This window comes from Barbus barbus (genome assembly GCF_936440315.1).
Source record: "Barbus barbus genome assembly, chromosome: 18".
Taxonomy (NCBI): Eukaryota; Metazoa; Chordata; class Actinopteri; order Cypriniformes; family Cyprinidae; genus Barbus; species Barbus barbus.
The window spans coordinates 28,623,792-28,644,893 of record NC_136746.1 but is presented as its reverse complement, the minus strand read 5'-3'; the positions used below and the strand labels follow the sequence as shown (position 1 = coordinate 28,644,893).

Here is a 21,102-nt window from a genome sequence, read left to right as displayed (position 1 = left end):
TTTCTGGATAATTTTATAATAGTGAAGTATAATGTTACACAAAACCTCAATATGTTAAAAAATACATAAATAAATACACAATATTAAAACATCTTAAAGGTAGGGTAGGTGATTTCGGAGAGGCACGCAATAGCAAGCTACATAGGATTACACGAACATTAGGCAAATTTGAGCCTTACCCTGGAGTAGGTTCAACCTCCACCTATTAACACGCACATCATAACCCGCAATTGTGAGGTTATATCTCGTAGCTAATTCTGACTAATTCTGTCCAATTACCTTTTTTTAATTCAATGGCAGAAAAATAGCAAATATGGTGTCATGTCACAAAATATTTTTAATTTCCACAGTTATTCAAACAGCACAAAGTATAGCTATACAAAAAGCAAGCAATCAACACTTAGGCCTACATTATCAAAGAACATGATGACTGACTTCAGTCTAGCGTGAGTTTAAAAAAACTCCCCGTTATAATCAATAAAGATGCCTACAATGTCAAATTAATCTCTTGCTTGCATCATATGTACATTTCGAGAGTCGGCGTTTCAGCGATAACTCATATGAACGCCTCTGATTGGCCACTGCATTCATAAGATCAGCAGAATCGTGTGTGATTGGATATAATGCGGAACGCTGTAAAATGCATAATTTGATGCATCATTAGCATATTTAATGCCGCAATTGACACTTTCATTTTCACTTTATTTGTGACATCCTTAATGATTTAGTTTAATTGTACTGGGGCATATGTGTCCAATTTGGTGGCATTTTTGACCCAAGCCCACGTTAATTTCAGTAAATTATCCGGGGGGGGGGGGGCGTGGCCCGATTCGCGGCTTGTCGCAAGCGATGTTTTTTGTCCAAAAAATCCTCTATTGTGTGGTGTCATTGCGATTATTTAAATGCTACTGATTGAGATCTCCGTGAGATCTCGTGTATCTGTGAAAACGTCTCTATAGTCGACAAGTCTCGCGGTCTGGTCGAATCATCTAGTGTGTTCATTCAGAGGATTATAAGGCTAAAAACCGGTTGAAACTGTCTTCATGTCGGTGGCCTCACATGGTTAAGATTTGAAAATCGCAATTAGGCAAAAGCTGCGATTGTTATGCACATCTTGTCAGTGAAGCACGGTTCTGTGATCAACAGTAAACTGCCTGAAACTCCAAATACACCCCGCAGAAGAATTCCAGGCAATCCCTATAGCGGTAGCTGAATAAACAAAAGATTTCACTGCTTTCATTTATTCCACGTGACTAATAAACACGGCTATGACAATATATGGTTTATCTGAGTTCTTCCTCTTATAATTTTCCTTATGATAAAGTATATAATAATGCAATTCCTTTATCACTGCTTAGGCACTGTTGCGTGCCTTATTCTGTGTAAGAAGCCATATCATCTCACAGAGGGATTTATTTCAAACACTCGGATGATGTTATGAAATATGCTATTAAATGTACTCTGTGTAGTAAATGCTGCTCCATCTGAAAGCAGGAGATGGAGATTTACTACCAATCACAGAACCGGCTTTACTGACAAGATGCGCATAACAATCGCATTCGATTAATCATGCAGCCCTAGCCCCAAACATTATATCCAGGAATGCTTGTTGGCGCCAATAATCCTGTCAGCTCTGATCTGTCCTATCATAATAAAAGGCAAAAATGCCAAAAATAAATATTTTAAAAAAAGACCAGGAATGCTCTTACCTCAAGTCTTTGCACGATCTCTCGAATGTCCTCTCCACAATTGTCATGTGCGGAAAACATCACGCACTCCCCGCGTTCGTAGAAGATCTTGATGCTCATGATGCCAGACGACCAGCCGATGACGTCCCGACAGGAGCAGTTAAAAATTACGTTCTTGGACTCCTCCTCGATCAGCACGATAAACTCATTGGAAATCCCCAGCAGGCACTCCACATCCGCTGATTGGCCGAAATCCCGCGCCACCACACTCCACGTGATAGCGCCCACGCTCTGGAGATGGGCGTCCTTCCGTGGCTTCACCCGCTCCTTCTTCTTGGCCCCCAGTGTGATGAAACTGAACTTCACTGCCGAGTCCACAGTCGTTGTACTCACAAAGTTCTCCGCGAGGTCCTTGAGGTACTCCTGCCGCGTGCGGGTCGCCATGGCACGGAACTTCTCCGATTTGTGCGCCGCGTTTTCCCCGTTGATCACCTTGGCCAGCAGGAAGTCCCTGAAGACGGCCGACTTGGGAAAGGTCACGCCTTTAGGAATGGGAGGGCCGAATGGAGGCACGTCTTTGGATCTGGATACCGCAACACTGCGAAGATGACAACGAGTGAGATTGACTGGTGTAACTAAGGCAATGCAATATGTGACCCCGGACCATAAAATCAGAAAATCTAAGTTTTTTTTCATTTAATATTTACGTTTTAGTAATTTTGTTGTGCTTTTGTCATTTTTATATTGAATTTTTTTTTTAGTTTAGTTTTAGGAATTTCCACTTCTACTTTTTTTACCTTTTATCAATTTGTTACTATTCTATTTTAGAGAATTATTTTAGTATATTATAATTGTAATTTTGTATTATATTGCAATTTTTATACTCTAGTTTTAAAAATAAAAATTTTAATGTGATTTGATTAATTTTTAATATTTCAACTTTATTTCAGCTTCCAAGGGAGCATGTCCAGTTTTCTTTCTTTTTTTCCTTTCTAAATTTCTGTTTCTAATAAAAAAAAATAAACTAATAAAGCATTTTTAAAATAAACATGCAGAAAAAATAAAGCATTTTTTTATTTCAAATGGCCAAAAATGATTTTAATAGTTTTAGTTTTAGTTAAAATCAACAACATGAAACAAGATCATCAATGAATAATGACTTAAAATTGGCAGTGTTCCATAAAACTACAGTATGAGTTCAGAGGATTATATAGAGTAGGAGTCATATGAACTATTTTTATGGTACTGGCATGTGTCATTTATGGGCTTTACAGCCACTGGTCACTATAGGTTTCATTATATGAGAGATGCACAAACCAGACTTCTCCATTTGAGCTCCAAGCATGAGAGAAAGGGATTTGGAAAGGCATGAGGATGAGTAAATTATGACATAATTTACTCTTTAATGCAATCATTAGATGCCTCAAACAGCCTTTGGCACTGCTTTTAAACAGAAGATCAAAAATTACAGGCAATTAAAAATTACAGGCAAGCCAAGCACTGACACATGATTTATTCCTGCGAGTTCTCCAGCATTTAATGCAGCTTCTTCAGCTTCATTGATATTTTTCTCCTCACAGTAACAGACTTCAAAGGTAAATGAAATCAATTAATTTCTCTTAATAGCTATCATAGCGTAGCATCATCATAATTTAGGGTGTAAATCAAAGGCATCCTTCCCAGACAGATGTTTGCTTCACTCACCTGTAGCAGACGTTCTCAGTGCACGGATTGTGAACTTTAACGATGACAAACACATGCTGGAAATGGGAGCGGATGTTTTTGGGTGTGAAAGGCAAGGCACCAGGCTCCTGAAACACGATGGTGACGATGTCATTTCCGATGTGTCTCTTTCTGAGCAACTGGTGACAGAAGACAAAGAAGATAGGTGAATGGACTCAGTGTGTGCCGTTTACTCAAACAGCTTCTTTAGCATGTGTCCACCACATGTAGCAAATCCACCAACTTCAAAGTGCCATGACAAAATCCATTTAACCTCAGCTAATGTATTAAACGAAACTCTGATAAATGAAAAATTACCAAAAATGACTTGTTCAATCCTCTTATGTAACCAGGGCCCAAGAGCTGATAAAATGTAAAAAATGTAACTTGAATGCAATGTAAGTCGCTTTGGATAAAAGCGTCTGCTAAATGCATAAATGCAAATGCAAATGCAAATTAACACTTGCAGAGTGGAACATTAATATTATTATTATTATTATTATTATATGTAGTTAAAATATTGAAAATAAATGAACAACAGCTATAATGATAACTCTAATAATAAAATAAATCATAAACAAATCATAATTTTATGTTGCTAAAAATAGTGGAATTAAATCAAACAAATTATTATTATCAGCAGCAGTAATTTTATGTTGCTAAAAATAGTGAAAAAATAATTAACTAATAATAATAAAAATTGCAATTAAAAAAAAATAATTTGCAAATAAACAAACTAATATATATAAATAATAGTAATAACAACAATAATAACTGTTACTAAATATAGTGAAAAATAATTAAAAACAACTTGTTGCAAAAAATTTTGAAATTAAATAAAAACTATTATTATTATTATTATTTTATTACTACTAATACTACTACTAATTTTGTGATGCTAAACATACAGCCTGTAAAAAATATGATTAGAATTTAATTTTCAACTAATATTAGCAGGTGTGGCAAAAAGCTGATTTTGGACCCTGTTTGTTATAAAAGTTTTGAAAGGCAAGAATTTATTTCCATTATGTTTGTCTTCTAAATCAAACCAGTTTGAAAAGATTTAACTAATTTAGGAGGGTTTGAATTTTTTCACAGCAAAAAGAAACAGATTAAAAATATAGGAGTTATTGATATATATATATAAAAGCAATGTGCCATCTGGCGTAGTTTTGGTTCAATAAATGGCACAAAAGATGCCTGCAGACGCTGTGAAAGACTACTTAAAATCTCTTAAGCTCATCCATAAGTACAATATCTGAATCCTGAGAGATTTTTAGCGCAGTCAGCCCTTCATCTCTCAAAGATATTTGATAAGGACACGGAGTGAGGAACTCATAATATTCCATTAACCCCGAGCCGTCATATTAACCGTGCGCCTGCCTTCCTGTGAGTGGCCAAGGGTTACAAACAAGATTATGGGTGAGACGGGGTGGATGAGACGATGAGAGGCTGAACTGTGCCCAAGTCTTCTGGAAGCTTACGGACAGGGATTTATGCACTAATCCTGCTCAATCGAATAGAATTGAAGTTGGAGAAGAAAAAGACAGAAAATCCTCTAATCATGCCAATCGACTGTCAGAGATGTAAGTGACAGCGACGCGGCTGGAGCCACTCCAGTCAAGACATGTGCAGTAATGAGGCTCTGTTTTAGGAAAGTCAATGCAACTGAATCATTTTACAAACCCGATTCCAAAAAAGTTGGGACACTGTACAAATTATGAATAAAAAAGGAATGCAATAATTTTCAAATCTCATAAACTTATATTTTATTCACAATAGAATATAGATAACATATCAAATGTTGAAAGTGAGACATTTTGAAATGTCATGCCAAATATTGGCTCATTTTGGATTTCATGAGAGCTACACATTCCAAAAAAGTTGGGACAGGTATAGTTAAATGTACTATAAGGAACAGCTGGAGAACCAATTTGAAACTTATTAGGTCAATTGGCAACATGATTGGGTATAAAAAGAGCTTCTCAGAGTGGCAGTGTCTCTCAGAAGTCAAGATGGCAAAAGGATCACCAATTCCCCCAATGCTGCGGCGAAAAATAGTGGAGCAATATCAGAAAGGAGTTTCTCAGAGAAAAATTGCAAAGAGTTTGTAGTTATCATCATCTACAGTGCATAATATCATCCAAAGATTCAGAGAATCTGGAACAATCTCTGTGCGTAAGGGTCAAGGCCGGAAAACCATACTGATGCCCGTGATCTTCGGGCCCTTAGACGGCACTGCATCACATACAGGAATGCTACTGTAATGGAAATCACAACATGGGCTCAGGAATACTTCCAGAAAACATTGTTGGTGAACACAATCCACCGTGCCATTCGCCGTTGCCGGCTAAAACTCTATAGGTCAAAAAAGAAGCCATATCTAAACATGATCCAGAAGCGCAGGCGTTTTCTCTGGGCCAAGGCTTATTTAAAATGGACTGTGGCAAAGTGGAAAACTGTTCTGTGGTCAGACGAATCAAAATTTGAAGTTCTTTTTGGAAAATTGGGACGCCATGTCATCCGGACTAAAGAGGACAAGGACAACCCAAGTTGTTATCAGCGCTCAGTTCAGAAGCCTGCATCTCTGATGGTATGGGGTTGCATGAGTGCGTGTGGCATGGGCAGCTTACACATCTGGAAAGGCACCATCAATGCTGGAGGTATATCCAAGTTCTAGAACAACATATGCTCCCATCCAGACGTTGTCTCTTTCAGGGAAGACCTTGCATTTTCCAACATGACAATGCCAGACCACATAATGCATCAATTACAACATCATGGCTGCCTAGAAGGAGGATCCGGGTACTGAAATGGCCAGCCTGCAGTCCAGATCTTTCACCCATAGAAAACATTTGGCGCATCATAAAGAGGAAGATGCGACAAAGAAGACCTAAGACAGTTGAGCAACTAGAAGCCTGTATTAGACAAGAATGGGACAACATTCCTATTCCTAAACTTGAGCAACTTGTCTCCTCAGTCCCCAGACGTTTGCAGACTGTTATAAAAAGAAGAGGGGATGCCACACAGTGGTAAACATGGCCTTGTCCCAACTTTTTTGAGATGTGTTGATGCCATGAAATGTAAAATAAACTTATTTTTCCCTTAAAATGATACATTTTCTCAGTTTAAACATTTGATATGTCATCTATGTTGTATTCTGAATAAAATATTGAAATTTGAAACTTCCACATCATTGCATTCTGGTTTTATTCACAATTTGTAGTGTCCCAACTTCTTTGGAATCGGGTTTGTATATAAAACATATCAAATACATTTAATGGCATTACATGTAATGCAGCTCATGCATTTACCAAATTAGAATTATAGCTTCAAATCAAATCCACACTTTTAACCAAAGTGAAGTCTGCAGTCTTTGAGTTTTATCTTTTTTTGTTTTCTTCCCTAAAAATAAGTAAATGCTTTAAAAAGCACATGCATACGATTTTTTAAATAAAATAACAAATAATAATAATGGCAAAACAAATAAAAACAAAGTGCTAACTGTTCAAACCTGAGGGCATATAAAAAAAGATATTGTCCAAAAAGGGAAAAACACAATAAATAAAATAATGGGGGTTGGGGGAGGGGGTCCAAACAAGAAATAATTAAATATAAATAAAATGCTAATATATATAGTTCAGAATATATAGTTAGAAATAAAATTAATTGTTCAAAAAAGGGGAAAAATATTTTAATTTATAAAAACAATCAGATTTAAATAAATTGGGAATCACTACACCAACCTAACAACACTATATCAACTATATTAACATCAAAACCCTGATGAGCATGATTCGAGAACGCAGCTAAAGGGACGGACAGACAACGGCATTATCTGATATAAAGAGGACATATCATGGTTAATATATTATTACACAATAAATCCCATCACACTGAGCTCTGTACCTGCTGTCTGTTGTTGGGAGTGTAGGGCAGGAGCGTGGACACGTGGAACATCAGCTCGTAGTCCTTATAGGTGGTGTAGAGCGAGTGAGTGCCGGTGGAGTCCGCTGAACAACAGGACAAACACAACACAGCCGAGTCAGTCAACAAAAACACATCCTCTGCATTTCTGGACTGATTTTTACCTGCCCTGACAACGGTTTCACTGACCCCCGCCACCACTGTGATTTCAGCATCATTGAGATACTACTATGGTTTTTATTAGTCATTTAAATCAGTCCTGTTTTTATATTTTGTGTTTTCATTTTAATTTTAGTTAATGTTTTAGTACAGAATACAGTATACAGTTAGAAATAATTATAAACTGTTCAAACCTGAGGGTATTAAAAAAAATGATAGAGGGTATATATAGAATGGGTATATATAGAAATGGGTATATATAGTAATGATTATAAATTGTTCAAACCTGAGGAGGAATAAAGATCAAATATCGTTCAAAAAAGGGGAAAAAAAGATTTAGAAATATATATTTTATATTTTTCTTTATACCAGTGTTTATTTTATTATCATTGAAATACCATTATAAATGTTACATTGCTTATTAAATTTAATTAAGTAAATAAATTAACAAATTAATAAAGTAAACACTTATACATACACACACACACACACACACACGTGTATATATATATATATATATATATATACACGTAGCAATAGCCAACAATACATTGTATGGGTCAAAATTATCAATATTTCTGTTATGCCAAAAATCATTAGGATATTGAGTAAAGATCATGTTCCATGAAGATATTTTGTCAAAACTTAATTTTTGATTAGTAATATGCATTGCTAAGAACTTAATTTTACTAACTTTAAAAGGCGATTTTCTCAATATTTTGATTTTTTTTGCACCTTCAGATTCCAGATTTTCAAATAGTTGTATCTGGGCCAAATATTGTCCTATCCTAACAAACCATACATCAGTGGAAAGATTATTTATTCAGCTTTCATATGATGTAGAAATCGCAATTTTGAAAAATTGACACTTAAGACTGGTTTTGCGGTCCAGGGTCACATATCGCTTTCGAAGCTGCTGTATATAAAAAACTGATAGCTAAAGTTTAGGCGTTCATTACTTTCTCTCAATTAATTTTTTTTTAATTTTGAACTTTTAAGCCCCTCTTAGCACCCCCAACAAAACAATCCTGAAGCCGCCACTGAGTATTAGTATATATACATAGATAACATTTTATAAATGTGGAAAAGTAAATGCTATTTATTGTGTTGTGTGTTGGTGGTGTTAGCATCAGCACATACTCTTGTTGTCCAGCTGAGCTCGGTACTTGGTGAAGCCCTTCAGCCGGACTCTCTGACCGAGCAGATCCAGGAACTCATCCAGCGCCGGGCCGGCGTTCTCGTTATTGTACATCTCCTCCTCTGTGCTCTGTCCCGCTTTACAGTACAGGACACCCACTTTGTGCTGGAAACTCAGCTGCAACACAACCAAACACAGATTACATTCCTTTAGTGTCATTCACTGTCTCGAGAACAACAAGTGCCACAGAAGCTTCTTCCTTCTTTAAGGAGGGATTATGGGTAATTCAAATAGTTTACGAGAAACTATGACTAAAACTTGACGAAAGCAATCAGTCAGGCATGTAAACAGATGAAGTCATGAATAAAACGGTCATCTCTGCATTCATCAGGGAGCAGCAAGTTTATTTTCTAGGTGTGGATGAAGCAAAGTCTGATGGGTATTTTCATATGCATGAGTCCATTCAGAAGAGCTCAGTCTGTGACACAAACATCAGTTCATCAGGCTGAACGATGACTACAAACAGAGACGTTATTCATGAGGATTATCATTATGGAAATGGAAGGATTACATTGATAAAGTCAACAACAGCAGAGTAGAAAACCTGTGGATCGTCATGATTCACCTCTGAAATTACAGATGAAATGTGCTGCTTAACTTCAAAACAATCATCACTTTTAAGGTGTGTGTGTGTGTGTGTGTATACATGTATATATACAACATGTTTTTATTTCGTTTGAGTTGGTGTTTTTTTTGTTATATAATTATATTAATTATTAATATATTTATACACTTTTATAGTTTTAAAGTTATAATGAACTTTTATTTTCACATTCCAGTTTTAATTTTAATTTGAGATTAAATCATTAAATGTTATCGTGCTTTTGTTATTTTTATTAGTTTTTGTAGATTTCTAAATTCTAATTAAGAATGATTAAATTATTATTCTATAATAATAAAAAATATATAATTTTTTAATTGAAATTAAATAATAATTATTTTTTAGTTAAAGCTCATAAAAATTGTAATACTTCAACAAACGTTTTTCAGTTAGTTGCCAAAGCAACATTTAAAAAAATTTACACTTAATATTTATGTTTTAACTTTAACTAAAAAAAGGAAAGGAAATAACACTATTTACACAAATAAATAAAATACATTCTGCTTGCTTTGCTGTATTATATCTGTAAAATAAAATGTACTTTGCAAAGTGAACACAATATGCACAGTGTTTTTTTATTTATAATAATTAATAATAATTACAACAACAATAATAATAATTATTATGATTATTATTGAGTATTATTATTATAAACTAGCCTGAGGTGGTTTGCTGGTGTAGTTTAAGCTAGTTTAGCTGGTCTCCCAGCCTGGTCAAGTGTTCAAATCCCTCTAAAACAATCAAAAGAGTGGGTTAAGATCAGCAAACCACCTGTTTTCCTCACTTCAGCATTAATGATTCCAATCAGACTCTGGAATGTCCCTCATTTCATTTGATCTGAAGTGAGCTGTGACAGAAAACAGCTTATGGTTTCTAGAAAAACAGCAACACTCAGTCACAATCCAGCACTGAGTCGTGATGAGCGGCCATGTCACAGACTCCAAACACAAGCGTAACCCAGTTGTGATGAGGCAGGGAATCAGACTCCGCTCTCTTACGAGGGTCAAGTATTCCCAGCGTGCAACCATACTGTTGTCATGGCGACCTCGCTCTCGGAAACATTCAGCCGACTGTTTTGGATTAGGAAGAGCCAGTGACTTCCACGGCGTCTACTCGAGCAGCGCTAATGCAGTCCAGAGGAGATGCCCTACTTGGCTTCAGGAAGGACACACACACACACACACAGGGATGAGTGCAGTAAACTCCAGTTATAAAAGAGGTAAATGACGGCATCCAAACCGCTGACACATTCTGAATGGCTTGATATACGGCCAACAGGCAGATTTCAAAGAAAGAAAAACAGTGAGAAGACATCAAATGCTTGCAGGAGTCAGAAACACAGAGGGGTGACTGTAACATGGGCAGTGATGTCATGTGCTCACTTCCTCTCCACTGTTTACATTTCAACAGCATCAAAAAAGTCAAGTTCTGTGACACAAAATAATATTTTATAATATTTAAAATAATAATAATACATTTAAAAATGTTGCTAATTATTTAAAAACTGTAAAAACAAGTATGTGTATTTAGGGCTGTCAATCGATTAAAATAATTAATCGCGATTAATCGCATGATTGTCATGAGTTAACTCACGATTAATCAATTTAATCGCACATTTTTTTTTTTTTTCTAAATGTACCTTAAATTAATACTTGTTCATGTCTATTAGACATGAAAAAAGAAATACCAGGTTCCCATTACTTCTCTTTCTTTGCACTGAGCAATTTACTGACACAAACCTGTTTACATTTTCACAGGACAGGGCAACTCACTTCTTCTGAACATGCTGTATATTTATTATTTATTATTAGATTTGTTTGCCTCTCTGTGCCCACATACTGTATTTTGATGCAGCTAAATTCTCAATAAAATTCTTTTCATTGATATATTTTACTGTTTCTGTTGTCAGACAACGGAATGAATATGAAATAGTGACTCAAACGCAACCCGTTAAGACTACATAACCAGCTCTCCCTTCCAAGATGTTAATCTGCACAAAAATCCTGATTCATAATCAAGACATCGTCTACTGAAATCAAATACAAATAAGATAAAAACAATGCTAAAATCTTGTCCAAAAAGTCGCTAGATTTGTCGCTAGGTACTTTTTTGGAAAAGTCGCTAAAGGGGTCTTAAGGGACGGGTTAAGCCATGGGGCAAACAGAAAATGCACGCTGCATTAATTGTGCGTTAATAAAATTAGTGCCGTTAAAATAAATTTGCGTTAATGCATTATTAACGTGTTCATTTTGACAGCCCTAATGTGTATATCTATCTATCCATCTATCTATAATTCTACACTTTTTAAAAAAATTTAAATACTTAAACATTTATTACATTATTTTTAAAAATATAAAATATTTATTAAATTGTTTTAATGTATGTATATTTTATTATATTATTTTAAATATTTTAACATTTATTAGGGTAAATAAGTTATAATTATATACATATTTTATTAAAATTACAATAATATTTTAACCATATATTATATATTTAAACGTTAAAATAATGTTAAATAAAATATTTATAATATTTTTTCATATTTAAATATGCATTTCAAATATTAAACAAATTTGAACTTTCATTTTAAATAATTATTTAATATTTAAAATATTTGTTAGGAATCACTGGGAAAATTAATGTGATCAGACACATACTTAACGTCTTATTTTGGCCAAATTTTAAGGCAGCATCACATTTATTCTTCATTTAAAAAGGCAATCCCAGAATTCATTGTGACCAGGTCAGTGAAAAGTTTAATACGTGATGACTTCTCAAACAAATCTTGAAATGTTACTCTTTACTGAAACCTGGATACAATGCAGTTTTCTCTTTATAAAAGAAAATATATTATTATTTATAATAATATTTATATTATTAATATTATTTATACATTATTTTACAGAATATGTTCATGTTTTGTATTTTTCTTATTTTCTTTGTTAGAGTATTAAGAGAGTATTAAGTTTTTAGCTTGGCAACAAACTAAAGCCAGTTCGTAGTAAAATCTATTGGATTTTCCCTGCCATGAAAATGCAATTATTATTTATGGCTAGTAATTCTTCTCAATTCACCTGCAATGGCCGAATAAAATACAATACGAGTTTCCTTTTCTCGACATGCCTACCTAAAAATACTGCACTCATGGGACAAGGCCCTAAAAAGCAGTGAAATGTGTTGAAAAGGTCAAAGACATCAATCTAGTGCATGTTTACATAGCAAAATCCTTAAAAGCCAGCAAACTATGCTGATAGTAGACAACAAGGCAGCTCACTAGGGTTTAAAACAGAGCAAGAAATGCCAAAAAGACAGACAATCTCCTATTTCCGAGCCTGAAATCTTTGGCACAGACACTGGATCCTGATACTTTAATCAAACCTACAGCAGAGAGGATAAAGATTCTGCAACACATTCTTCTGTTTGTTCCTCACGGAGAGCTCAACACAGACCCAGATAAACCTCTGAATGACATGAAACGCCACAAGACAGAAGAAACACAGGCTAGTGATGGAGTGACAGAGTCGAGTGCTTTACATAACGCCATCCTGACATCACTGCTCCCATCAGCCCTCGGGGCCGGAATGACTTCTTCTCACGACTCTGAGACTCGAGCACCAGCAAACATGCTGTCATCATACAGTCATTTATTACCTGCACAGCGCTGACCGCTACACTGCAGAAAACAGCATCTGCTATAAACAGTGAGCAACCTGCTGCTGATGACTGCTTTTTCCCATTCATTTCTCTAAAGGGATTTAAAAAAAGGGTCCAGAACCCTGAACACAGAACCACCCAGCTCTGAGATGCACAAAAAAAATTAAAATAAGGAAAAAGGCTAAAAGCTTAAAGCACTGCAAAAAGCAATCTTTGAAGAAATGTGCAATATAGAAATGTATTTTTTAAATATAGATAAAATATTAAATAATTATATATGATACGTAGATAATGTAGGAAAATAATTAAATATATTTAAATATTATATTTTTAAACTATTTTAACTATATAATATATCATAGAAATTACTACATTATAAAATTTGTAGAATATCATATACATATATATATATATACACATATACATATATATATATATACACATATATATATATATATATATATATACACATATATATATATATATATATATATATATATATATATATATATATATATATAGCAATATTACAAATGTATGTTTTTATTATATAATATATTATTATTATTATCATTAAAATTGTACACAAAAATAAAATTCTATAAAAAAATATAAAACAAAATAAAAAGCTAAAAAGTAAGCTTTGAAAACACAGGAATCAATTACATTTTTAAACATATTAAAGTAGAAAGCAGTTATTTTAAATAGTAAAAATATTTCACAATATTACTGCTTTTGCTGTATTTTGGATCAAATAAATGCAGACTTGGTGAGCAGAAGAGAATTCTGTAAAAACATTGAAAATCTTACTGTTCAAAAACTTTTGGCTAGTATATGTGTGTGTATGTATATATATATATATATACAGATATTATGGTGTGTATTAAAAATGTTGATAAAGTTGGATGGACGAGATCTTCACTTCCAAAACCCTACTGTTGCATTCAGCAGTTTCATTTCTGCTAAGCCTCCACTAATTCTATCATCCGGTGAGGAATCACGGTCACACGCGAGTCTAAGAGAAGAAAGGGATGGGAAATGGAAACGAAAGGCTTCACTTCTCATTATCTGTCACCATCAAGTGAGCAGCACACCCTCCCGCAGCAGCCCGAGGTAAAGCGATGTGTCTGGCGCTCTTCTGTACACACGGGTGGCAGACTGGAGGTCATTAGCACTTTATGTGACATAGGTGTTGTTTTTCACACCTGCTTCCCCAGAGGCAGCGATGAAGACCCCCGTTCAACTCCATAAAGGTGAAGCGTGTAATTTTAGTGCCGTGACAAAATCCAAAATAACTAGATTCAGTGTCTGCAGGAAATCTGAGTGGTTTGCGCCAAAACCCGATGGTTAAATTATAAACACTAGTACAAATAACACACTTCAAATCTGTTCCAATTGATAGCAATTCAACGCACGTTACCCAGACTGCCCTGCTTCATTGTAACGTGCATGGCTGAATGCACAGGAGTTTCCTGTTCGACTGACTCAGATGGGATCCCACGCAAGGTCTACACTAAAACACAAGTCTTTTGGGACGAACCCTTACACGCTCCTGCAGAGAAACATGAAACTGAGATCAATAAAGTGCATTAAGTGCAGTAATGGAATGGTATTTTTTCTGTTTTTGTCTCTTATGTGAGACTAAACACCCTGGGAATTCTTCAGACGACGTTTGGTCTCGACAGCAAACCCAACAAGAAGATTCACAGCATAAGTGGCGATGTATATACAGTCTGACATTCATGTGACAGGGAAATACTGAGACATAGTGTTCAAAAGTCTGGGATTGGTAAGACTATGTTTTTGAAAGAGGTAAGGCTGCATTTATTTGATTAAAACTTTAGTAAAAACAGTAAAATTAAGAAAAAGTATTACAATTTATAATAAGTGTTTTCTATGTGAATATATAGTCAAATGTAATTTATTCCTGTGATGTAAAGCTGAATTTTCAGCATCATTACTCCAGTCTTCAGTGTCACATGATCCTTCAGAAATCATTCTAATATACTGATTTGCTGCTAAAGAAACATTTCTGGTTATTATCAATGTTGAAAACAGTTGTTCTGCTTCATATTTTTGTGGAAACCCTTAATGATTTTATTTTTCAGGATTCTTTGATGAATAGAAAGTTCAAAAGAACAGCAGTTATTTAAAATAGAACGTTTTGTAACATTTAAATGTCTTTACTGTCACTTTTGATTAAATTAATGCATCCTTGCTGAACAAAAGTATTAATTCCTTTCAAAAAAAGAATATAAACAAACAAAAAGAAATGACTGGGCTTTCCATTCATATGAGGTCTATAAGAAATCTTCAAGAAACACTTCACTGTCAAGATGATAATGAAGCATTTTTGAGAGGGCGGGAATGGAACGTCTCTCTGTATGAAATAAAATATAATTCCGGCTATATGCCAACCTCATTCACACTTCCACTCAAAGTTGGGAAATCAATGGGTGACTGGAGCTGTTATTGATCGACCCTTAACATGATATTGGCTGATTTTCTCCCTCAGAAACCAGACAACCATCTGAAAGCATGTTGACATGGGAAAAACAGCTCGACATACGGTGTTTCTGAGACCAAGTGCATGGTGATTTTTAGTCACATGACCATGCATTATTAGCATGAACACTTCCTGCACTGTTGTGTCACAGATATATTTGGGTGGTGCGAAACGGTTACTTCACTTATTCTTAAGGCTTCTTTACACAGTGAGTTAAGGCTGCTTAAAATTCAGTGCAAAGACACAATGCTGCATTAAAGCCAGACTAAATGATGCCTGTTCTGCCCAACAAAGTATACAGCATATCACTGAAAAACCCATAATGACTGGCCACTACTCTGAACATTAGAACAATAAATGTTGCATATTGTTATAAAACATCAGCAAAAGCACTATAATAAAAGGCACTATGCATTAGGGCTGCACTATTAATCTAAATAAAAACCATAATCGTGAAAATAAGGAAATTAAGACAGCCATAAATATTTGTATTTTACAGATGCAATGTAAAATACAATTGCTATTATTATTATTATTATTATATTTTCTTAAACATTCTCTATGATTATTTTACAGTGAAATATCAAAATAGCAATATTTCTTATTTTATTATTGTAGTTTTATTTAATATTATTAGTAGTAGCAGTTGTAGTATAGTATTAGAAGTAGTAGTAGTGATAATAATAAAATGTATTTTTATTTAATATTAATTATGATTATTATTTTAGAGACATATTAATACAGTAGTCCACATTTGAAGTGGACCAAAACCTTTCATCAAAGTTGTCCTAAAACCAAAATGCGTTCTTGTCTTAGAACAACTTTTTTGATCCACTTCAAATTTTGACTACTGCATATATTCACCAAATTCTGGATTAATTGTGCAGCTCTACAAACAAGCACAACAATTATTTTTAAATTGCATTTACAACAATTGCAGTATTTATCAGAAAAATCACGATTAGATTTTTTCCCCAAAATGTGCAGCCCTACTATGCATAATGGAATATCGTTTACTTAACAACTGCTCATCCAATCAGATTTGAGCGCTTTAATACACACCCCCTGCTCATCCAGTTTGAGGAGCTGCTCCGGGACTCGGGGTGAGCTGATGGCCAGTCGGAGGCACTGGATGTTCAGCTCGGGAACTACGTACTCCAGCACCTCCTTCAGCGGGAGACCGCGGGCCGTCCCGTGCCTCGCCGTGGAGGGCACAGCATCCTCCAGAATCGCCCCGCGCAGGGTAGTTAACTGAGAGAAAGAGAGAGCAGCGCTGTTAGTACGCTCGACAGGAATTAAACATCACATGCATTATTTCCTGCCTCAAACAATCAAAATCCCATGACAAGGCCGTAGATTTTTACTAGTCTGGTCCATATATCAGTCCAGTGCTTGACCTCAAGTACTAAATCCTGTCAGTCTATGAGAAAACTCAATACTTTCAATAAAAAAAAACATAGATCCACTGGGATATTAAGTCACTGGCAATGAAATTCTCCCTCCCTGCAGGAGATTTGAGGGCATGCTCTTGTCTGAAAGGAAGAAATTGAGTCTCGACCCTTTTATCAGCACTTTCACTTATAAAATAAAAGGCTTTTATGCTGAATGCCGATTTGAAGCACTAGCATCTCTTTAAATCTCATTCTGAGGTTTTGATTCATGTGAGTGTCTAAGCTTCATAATTCAGTTTAATTGTGAAGGAGTTCCATTAGAAGCTAAAGATCAAAGCCTAAGGTTTAATGCGACGATGCATTTGATGAGAGAGAGAGGAACTGAAGCTGACAATATCTGCATCTACTGCCCTCGAAAACAATAAGAATATTTCACCTCATTAAATATGATCCATCCTCAATAAAAAAAAAAATATATATTATTTATATTAATATTAGTGCTGTCAAATGATTAATCAAGATTAATCGCTTCTAAAATAAAAAGTTTTTCTTTACATAATATATGTGTATACAAACACATGCATGTATATATTTAAGAAAATATATATATAAAATAGAATATATTTATATTAATATATAAATGTATATACACATGTAAATATTTTCTAAATATATACTGTATGTGTGTATTTATATATGCATAATAAATATACACAGACAGTACACATACTAAAAAAACTTTTATTTAGATGCAATTAATCACGATTAATCATTTGACAGCACTAATTAATATTAATATTATATAATTATAATATTATTTTATTATTTATATTTAGAAAATGAAGTTCATTTTAGGACCGTTTCTATTTTTGCATTTTAAACATTATTTTCATGACAATTAAACCATCCTTTCCAAACAATAAACAAACAAATAAACATTTCACCTCATCAAAAGATAATTAAGTTTAATTTAGTTCTATTAAGATTGTATTCACAAATGTTATTGAAGAATGAAAGAATAAATGAAGGTTTTAGGACCATTAAAATGTTTGCATTGTGACAGTTTTTAATTAATTAATTACAGTTATTAGCAACTGATTTCTATTAGTCCTCCTAAGGATGATATATTTTAATATAACTAATATCATTTAATATATTTAATAGCTTGTAAGTTTGAAAGGAGGAGAGTTTTACCTCCTAATAATAATGCTAAATATTAGCAGGTAAAACTTTAATTTAAATGTGGAGCTATTTTCATGTTCATTTATTCATTAAATCTAAAACAACTTCACATTTTTATTTGATTTTATTGCAATTTGGGATGTCAATCAATTAATTTTAAAATGAATGAATTACACGATAGGCTGATCAATGAATCAAATTCAATCACAATTAATTATCAATGTTTATTAATATTATTATTATTTGTCGAGTAGTTCATCAAGTACCTGACTCGTCCTGAAGGTGACGCGGTAGTTATACTGTGCCGCCTCCTTGTCTTTCCCATCATCCAGCTTTTCTCTCCGTACGCTGATGGCCACCGGACCCAAGTTCTCATCCACGCCGAAGTAGTTCTGGTGCTCTGAGGGTTAACGACAGGACAGATGTGAGGGTCAGGTTCTAGAAGGACTGATAACACTTTCCAAGAATACCCTACAGAGTGAGCGAGAGTGGGGCCATTCACAGTGCTGCTTATCTGAGGAAATATACTCTATATCTATCTTAACCAACACCAGAGCTCTCTTTGACATGTAGACATGAGAACTGTGCCAACGTCTCCAAGATGCTTCAAGAAACCTACCTGCAAAGCTACAGTGCTGTTGAAAGTTTTAGGCACTTGTGTAAAATGAGGATGCTGTCAAAAATAATGTCATAAACAGATATTCTTTATCAATTAACTTCTATGAACTAAATTAAATCAACATTTGGTTTGAGCATCCTTTGCGTTTAAAGCAGCTTTTGCCCTCGGTGCACTTGAGCAGAGTTTCTCAGGAGCTTTGCAGGTAGGTTTCTTGAAGCATCTTGGAGACGTTGCCACAGTTGTTCTGGATTGAGTCTGTCTCAGTTTGTTCTGTTTCTTCATGTCATTCCAGACAGACTGGATGATGATCAGATCAGATCTCTGTGTGGAGCACTGGCTGCTGTCAGACAAAAATCTCACTGGATTATTACAATGAACGTTTGGAAATATAAACTGATATTTTCTACTGACACACTACAGCAAAAGATAGAAAGAACTAACTTAAAACCATTTTTAGCTGAAAATACCAGTGTTCTAATCATTTTGGAAACCACTGTACATTAAACAGCTACAGGCCTTCATATTTTGATGATTAAATGGACAAAATAAATAGAAATCATTCACGTTTATCAATTCCTGAAATCATTTTTCCACAAAACTACTGCAATGCAAATTATATTTGTATGATTAAAAGGATGAATCTCAATAAGTCAATCCAGGTCATATTTCACTCCACAAAAATACATTTATATTTTGGATAAAGAAAATTACATTTATTTTAGAACCATTTATTAGGATTATCCATACCAAACAAAAATCAATAAAAAAAAAAAAACACACAAATAAATAATATTTGATAGTAACTTGGTTTTAAATATTTTATAAATTATTTTAAATAAAATAATAAAATAAAATGATCATCCGTTCCAAACAAACAAATGTTTAAGATTATATTGTAAATACTTTATAAATTATTTTCTCTTTAGATTTTGGAATAAAATATGACATGATTGAGATAGGCTTCATGATATTAATAAAATAAATTAACCATTAATTTTAGAATGAATGAATTAATGAATTAAGTTGGTAGTAATTTAATTTTAAATGCCTATAAATTTACTTATTAAACTTATTTAAATACTATAAATTATTTTATATTTAGAAATGTGACACGATAGGCTTTATGATAATAAAATCACAAAACAATCTAAACTAAACTAGACTAAAAAGTTTATTTTTGGACCATTAAGATTTTTGCATTTGATTTGATTTTTATGACAACTGATGGTCAAAAGATCATCTGTTCCAAACAAATAAATGTTTAAAATATATTATTTAAGTTGATAGTAACTTAATTTTAAACACTTTATCAATTATTTTCTCTTTTGATTTTGGAATAAAATATGACATGCTCTTGATAGGCTTTAAATAAAATAAAAAATGCAAACAAAATCAAATAATTATTTTAAACTGGTTTATTAATGGAGAAGCGTTGAGGTTAAAATATCCTTCTAGTCTTCTGTTATGTCCACATGGCAATGATGTGGTCTGATCCATGGATTTTCACACAGTCTCACAGACACAATAGCGTCATATATGAAGCATAATCTCTGATTTCACTGCACCATAGGGGTCCAGCAGAGATTAAAAACAGAAATAAAACCCACCACAGATGAAGCTTAACCTCTTTCTTCTTGATATCCTTTTCAGTAAGCCCCTTTTAGAAACAAACATGCATTTGTACATCAAGTCGAAAACCATTATGCAACATGATGAACAAAGTGTGCTAAAGCATGTCATGGAGAAGAGAAAAGCATTCAAATAAAAACACAAAAATATGGAACAAACTAAATTAGCAACAGGGATTGAGCAGCTCAGTTAGTGTGAATGAACAGCAAACACAAGCTAATTTATAGTTACAGCAGCAGGCACGACCTGAAGATGGAGCAGATCTGAAACCGTTCTTCTCCTCAAAAAGCCCCTAACAAACACTTCCTCTCTTCCTCTCTAAATGACTCAAAGCTGCGATGAAAAGTAAAACAACATGACTACTGCCCTCTAAAATCCACTTTATCAGAACCCTGCTGGAAAATCCAATTGCAACCAGATTTGATGAATCATCATCTGGTTTTTACAAGGTAGACCAACTCGGTCAAGCTGGATTTGTGAGGATACCATAATACTTTCATATATATTGTAGTACTGAACGACTTCCATATTACATTTAAAGTTTGGGGTCAGTAAGAAATTAATATTTTAATTTCTTAATATTAATATTTTAATTCATTAAGAAATCTTTTGACATATACAATTAAATGCTGTTCTTTCGAACTTTCTTTTCATCAAATAATCCTTGAAAACTGTTTTTATGGGTCCATAGAAATATGCACTGTTTTCAACACTGATAATAAGCATTTACATCACAGGAATCAATTATATTTTACAATACATTCAAATAGAAAACATTCATTTTAAATTGCAATAAAACAAAATTCTGTAATTTTGATCAAAT

At 33.9% G+C, this 21,102-nt stretch overlaps 1 protein-coding gene across 1 annotated transcript in view; it reads right to left on the bottom strand.

Annotated features, from left to right (window-relative positions):
* LOC306883853 (signal-induced proliferation-associated 1-like protein 2) overlaps positions 1 to 21,102 on the bottom strand; it is a 138,557-nt gene that overhangs the window by 61,192 nt on the left and 56,263 nt on the right. The window contains exons 3-8 of the mRNA XM_079439340.1: positions 18,298 to 18,431; positions 16,521 to 16,709; positions 8,637 to 8,811; positions 7,320 to 7,423; positions 3,393 to 3,550; positions 1,710 to 2,286 (exon numbers count right to left, since the gene is read on the bottom strand). Coding sequence (XP_079295466.1) covers positions 1,710 to 2,286; positions 3,393 to 3,550; positions 7,320 to 7,423; positions 8,637 to 8,811; positions 16,521 to 16,709; positions 18,298 to 18,431 — 1,337 coding nt within the window. The remainder of the gene's footprint in view (positions 1 to 1,709; positions 2,287 to 3,392; positions 3,551 to 7,319; positions 7,424 to 8,636; positions 8,812 to 16,520; positions 16,710 to 18,297; positions 18,432 to 21,102) is intronic.